Source organism: Conger conger, chromosome 6 (assembly GCF_963514075.1).
Source record: "Conger conger chromosome 6, fConCon1.1, whole genome shotgun sequence".
NCBI lineage: Eukaryota > Metazoa > Chordata > Actinopteri > Anguilliformes > Congridae > Conger > Conger conger.
The window spans coordinates 5,681,301-5,687,300 of NC_083765.1; the positions used below are offsets into that span (position 1 = coordinate 5,681,301).

Genomic DNA, 6,000 nt, shown 5'->3' on the forward strand with positions numbered 1-6,000 from the left:
TAGGGCTACTCCTTTTGCACAGAAAGGACTTCACATAACCATTCGATCCAAATCTAATATGGCACTCAAGATGCTTGGCAGAGGCTGCCTTTGGCAATCTTAGTGCCAAGCGGTCACTCACATGGTATTGCAATTCCAAACTGTGCCATATTTCTGATGATAACAACTGACCAGTTGTTCTGCTCTTTTCTTGCAGGGTTTGAGTCGGGATGCTCCAAAGAAGTTAAGATTCATTCCGGGAATACTCCACATAGACGGTAATCACCATTGCTCTGCGTCATTGATCGTTTTATCTACTGCGCCCAAGAGCTTGTTTTCGGTGGCACTGCATATACATAAATACACTGGATATAAAACCGGCTCATCTAAGCACATTGTGTGTTTTTTATTTATTTTTATTTTTATCTTGCACTCTTGTAATTTCAATTTCATAGGTGATGGGGTTCTTTCACGTTTACCTTTTAACAGAGGGCGGGGCTTGTGGCCAGAGCTTGGAGGAACGAGAGCGGTCGACGGCCCAGCTGGAGGCGATATTCCGAGCTACGGGCTACCCTTTCCACACGGTCCCTCTGGAACAGGTGAGCTGTGACGTGTGACACCTCACTTCGGTCCGTGACACAGTGCTGTGTCCCTCCGCGTGATGCAGTCGTGCTCTGCTCTGCTTTGAAACTTTGTGTGTAATGTGTGTATACATTTCACTGTTTCCCCCCCATATGCGTTTTTCAGTGTTGTGTATCCGTTGCGATGCAATTAGCTTTTGATTGTGTTGGAGGAATTTAAATTTGAGCTTTCTCATACAAAGGTGGATTTGCAGACAAATTCTGTTGAGCTAAGATTAATAAAAATCTGTTGTGCACACTCAAGGTGCTAATATGTGTACTGTCCACTGGTATATGGGGGGCTACTATGTGTACTGGCTCACTGGTATATGAGGCGCTAATATCCAGCAACAAATCCATAAAAATGAGCGATTGCAGCAGCCCCTTGTACTTTGACCAGTACCAGAGTGCTATAGTAAAAATAATTGCCAAATAAAATGCTGAAAGTAGTTGAATGTTTGTTTATGTTGGTAATTAAAAAATAAGGGAAGGGAACATAGAGCCTCCCAAGGCCAACTTTCCTAGACTCTCTGAGATGCACGCAGGGGTTGTGTAGGCCATAGCGTTGTGCGGCATATATGAAAAAATATATTGCACAAAGTTTGATTCATTCAGCGACTGTTCATGAGCCAGTCTCACAGACCCAGTTTAAGCCTAGTTCTAGAGTGAATTCAATCTTGAATGGAGATACAAACCCAGTTGAGTGCAGGACTGAACCTAATCGGTTTCTGTGAAACCGGTCCTATAACTTCTCAGAATTGCAGATTTGCATCTCGGGAACTGTAGTCAAATGGAAAACTGACGCACAGGTGACGTGCCACAACCAAACAGCTTTCTCACGCCTTGTCTTACAAGCTTCTGATGCATCAAAAGGTGTAAAATCAAGGTGAATAAAGGGAGCCATTATTTAAGTGAGGAATTTCGCATGCGCTTCATAGAAGCATAACCCTCACAAATACAAGCCCTGGGTGAGGTGACCATGGCAACGGAAGAGGACTCCTTGGGTGGAGTATAGGACATTTTGGAAGCCAAAGGTGTGTGTGTGTGTGTGTGAAGGTCCTGTAATCCCTTACTCTGGGTGGAGTATAGGACATTTAGGTGTGTGAAGGTGCTGTAATCCCTCGCTCTAGGTGAGGTGACCGTGGCAATTGAAGGCAAGCTCCCTGGTTGGAGTATAGGACATTTTGGGAGCTAACAGTGTGAAGGTGCTGTAATCCCTTGCTCTGGGTGGAGTATAGGACATTTTGGGAGCTAACAGTGTGTGAAGGTGCTGTAATCCCTTGCTCTGGGTGGAGTACAGGACATTTTGGGAGCTAACAGTGTGTGAAGGTGCTGTAATCCCTTGCTCTGGGTGGAGTACAGGACATTTTGGGTGCTAAAGGTGTGTGAAGGTGCTGTAATCCCTTGCTCTGGGTGGAGTATAGGACATTTTGGGAGCTAACAGTGTGTGAAGGGTGCTGTAATCCCTTGCTCTGGGTGGAGTACAGGACATTTTGGGTGCTAAAGGTGTGTGAAGGTGCTGTAATCCCTTGCTCTGGGTGGAGTATAGGACATTTTTGGAGCTAACAGTGTGTGAAGGTGCTGTAATCCCTTGCTCTGGGTGGAGTATAGGACATTTTGGGAGCTAACAGTGTGTGAAGGTGCTGTAAATCCCTTGCTCTGGGTGGAGTATAGGACATTTTTGGAGCTAACAGTGTGAAGGTGCTGTAATCCCTTGCTCTGGGTGGAGTACAGGACATTTTGGGAGCTAACAGTGTGTGAAGGTTCTGTAATCCCTTGCTCTGGGTTGTGTGTCCCAGGTGTTTGAGCTGCCCTCCTCCGTGCTGGAGGCCGCAGCGTCCGCTCCACAGAGGCCGGACGGGAGCTACAAGGCGGCCGTGGACCAGTTCCTCCAGAGCGCTAAAGCCCGGGGCTCGAGCTCGCCCCGGAGAGGGCGGTCCGGACGGGGACCCCGCCGTGCGGGAGGCCCAGGGTCGCCTGTCCCGCCTGGAGACGCGGGACGCCCCAAAACGGGCCGGCCCGGCTGGGCCTGGGGCGCAGCGAGGACCTGGGGAGGTTACTGTCCTCCGTCAGGACCCTGACCGCCAAGGAGGACATGCTGCAAACGCTGAGGTAGGTATTTCTGTAGTTTTAGACCTGTTAGATAATATTTCACCTGTTTGTGTGTGTGTGTGTGTGCGTGTGCGTGTGTCAGAATGAGTGCAAGTGTGTGTTTCCAGCTCCGTATGCTTGTTAAAAAATTCTTGAAATTGCATTTACATTATGTTATGTTACATATGTTGGGCGATTTGGATGTCAGGTGTGGAATTACACACAACCTGGTAATCTAAAGGAACGTAATGCATTGGATTTGAGCATCACATCAGCCCTCCAGAACACTAATGCTACAAGCATTTTAGATTGTCTGAGCTGAGTTTTGATCCACATGATAACCTTGAAAACATGTTGTGTGAACTACTGTATTGAGTCTCAAGAGCACACGCACACACGCACACACACACACGCACACACACACACGCACACACACACACACACACACACACACACACACACACGAGCAGAACTGCCGATTCACTACAGGTGTACACAAACAGGGTCATCAGCTGACTTCTTTAACCTTGGTGTGCTGATGCTATGAACATCCACAACAGTACTGCAAGAAAACACTTTATATATTAAGATTTTTTGTAACATGTCTCTGTCTATCTATGACATACAGTTTTGGAAGAGAAGAGAGGGGCAAGAACCCTTCCTCTTGTGGGCCTGTGGCCTTGACAGCCTGTGGCCTTGACGGTCTCTGGCGTTTCTCGTCTTGTTAAGGCTCACCTTTGCGTGAGGCAGTTGGGCTGAGGGGGGGCTGTAGTTCAGCTCCTTATGTACTGGCTCACAGCCCATGTCCGCTGTGTGCTGATGAGTTTCTTTCTATCAAGGTTACTGCCGCCATTTTGCTCAGGGCAAGACTTCAGACATCAGTCGATAGGGCTGTGAGTTTGTATGTGTGGTGTGCGCGCCTGCTTTTAGGTTGTCTGAGGGCGTTACAGTGCCTGCTCTTCAACAGGATTGGCTAACAGTGTTGGGTTGTTTTTTATCAGGATTGTTTGAGTGATAATGTTAGGGTTTTTGTATCAGGGTTGTTTGGATAACAGTGTTGGGTTTTCTATTAGGATTGTGTGTTTACCAGTATTAGGTTGTTTTGTATTAGGATTGTTTGGGTGATATTCTTGGGGTTTTTGTATCAGGATTGTTTGGATAACAGTCTTGGGTTGCTTTCTATCAGGATTGTTGGGGTGTTTTTTTAATTATTATTATGATTGGGTAACAGTTGTTGGGGTGTGCTTTTTAATAATTATAATTTTTTTCTTTCTTGGGGTGTTTTTGATCAGGCATCACCTCATGGTGCACACGGCGAGGACCCACGGCTACTCCAAGGTGATGATGGGCGACAGCTGCTCTCGGCTGGCGGTGAAGTTGCTAAGCAACATCGCGCAGGGCAGGGGGTGCCACACTGGCCACAGACACGGTGAGGGGTGTTCCCTACCCGTACCCCGAGGTGGAGGCCCACCCCAAAAATCTAAACCCCCCCCCCCCCCCCCCCCCCTCCGCTTTCCCGTTCCCAGGGGTTCTCCGATCCCCGCTACGGTGATGTGGTCATCATCCGTCCCATGAGGGACTACTCCTCCAAAGAAATCGCCTTCTACAACAAGATGTTCGGGGTCCCGTCCGTGTTCGTCCCGGGCCTAGACACTAAGGTGAGCGTTCGGTTCTCAGGGCTTTTGTGAAACAGGGCCCAGTTACTCAGCTAACTCAGGCATCCTGCTTTGTGAAACAGGGCCCAGGTATCCAGCTAACTCAGAAATCCTGCTTTGTGACACAGGGCCCAGTTATCCAGCTAACTCAGTAATCCTGCTTTGTGAAACAGGGCCCAGTTATCCTGCTAACTCAGTAATCCTGCTTTGTGAAACAGGGCCCGGTTATCCAGCTAACTCAGTAATCCCGCTTTGTGAAACAGGGCCCAGTTATCCTGCTAACTCAGTAATCCTGCTTTGTGAAACAGGGCCCAGTTATCCAGCTAATTTAGTAATCCTGCTTTGTGAAACAGGGCCCAGTTAACTAATTTAGTAATCCTGCTTTGTGAAGCACCGTACCCCCCTGGTGCTCTGGTGTGCGGGCCCCAGTCCCTGCCCAGCTCTGGCAGTTGTGTGAGGGCACGGCGCCTAGCTGGGAACCAAGTGCCCCCCCCCTCTCTCCTCTTCTCGTCCCTCCTTCTCCTTTCCTGCTGTTTAAATGGGAAAGCTGGGCTCCTGTCCCAGAGTCCCAGATCCCCGAGGGCCCGTCATGTGGTCTCACTAAACCTCGGGTGCGGAGGGAAGGCGTCCTCACAGACACGCACCCCTGTGACCGCTCGTTTGGGAGACCAGGTGATGTTTACATCTCTCTCCCCCCCCCGCCCCCCCCCACCCCCCACCCCCCCCCAGGCCTCAGACAAGGCTAGCATCCCGCTGCTGACGGAGAGCTTCGTCACCAAGCTGCAGACGGACTTCCCCTCCACCGTCAGCACCATCTACAGGTAACCGCGCCAGCCGCCCCGCCCTAACGCACCTCTCGTTCTCCACCTCCGCTGGTGTGTGGCGAGTGTTCTGGGGGCCGTGCATCCTCCAGTACTGCAGTGGTGGTCGAGACGTTTCCCCCTTGTCACTGTAAAGCACTTTGGGTGTGATAAAAGCGCTATATACATGCAAAAAGGGGTAGGGTGTGTGGTATAGTCTGTGTGAGAGGGAGATGTACTACTGGCTGATACGGTACAGATGTCTGTTGTTTCTGCTCCAGGACCAGTGAGAAGCTACGCACGGTCTGTCCATCGCAGAACGCCGGCTCTGAGGCCTCTGCCAAGTGTCTCCTGTGTGTGTGTGCGTTAGACACTAAAACAGGTGGGGAACAGCGCTGTGTGTGTGCGTGTGTGCGTGTGCGCGCGTGTGGCGCGTGTGCGCGTTGTGCGCGTGTGTGTGTGTGCGTTAGACACTAAAACAGGTGGGGAACAGCACTGTGTGTCTGTCTGTGTCTGTGTCTGTGTCTGTGTCTGTGTCTGTGTCTGTGTCTGTGTCTGTGTCTGTGTGTGCGTTAGACACTAAAACAGGTGGGGAACAGCGCTGTGTGTCTGTGTCTGTGTCTGTGTCTGTGTCTGTGTCTGTCTGTCTGTCTGTCTGTGTGTGTGTGTGTGTGTGTGTGCGTTAGACACTAAAACAGGTGGGGAACAGCGCTGTGCGTGTGTGCATTTTTCTGCTCAGGGTAGCACTTTACGACACGGCTGCATGAATGCCGTTAACTCATGTAGTCAACTAAGTATTTGTATTTTATGTATTTGTCTATTATTCATTCAGTGTGTCATGCCCCAGTGTAGCGC

General features: G+C 49.9%; 1 protein-coding gene across 1 annotated transcript in view; it reads left to right on the plus strand.

Annotated features, from left to right (window-relative positions):
- Positions 1 to 6,000, plus strand: part of ctu2 (cytosolic thiouridylase subunit 2 homolog (S. pombe)) — a 9,745-nt gene that overhangs the window by 1,946 nt on the left and 1,799 nt on the right. The window contains 9 exon segments of the mRNA XM_061245159.1: positions 197 to 257; positions 469 to 578; positions 2,399 to 2,593; positions 2,596 to 2,711; positions 3,983 to 4,094; positions 4,096 to 4,119; positions 4,217 to 4,348; positions 5,075 to 5,166; positions 5,427 to 5,544. Coding sequence (XP_061101143.1) covers positions 197 to 257; positions 469 to 578; positions 2,399 to 2,593; positions 2,596 to 2,711; positions 3,983 to 4,094; positions 4,096 to 4,119; positions 4,217 to 4,348; positions 5,075 to 5,166; positions 5,427 to 5,544 — 960 coding nt within the window.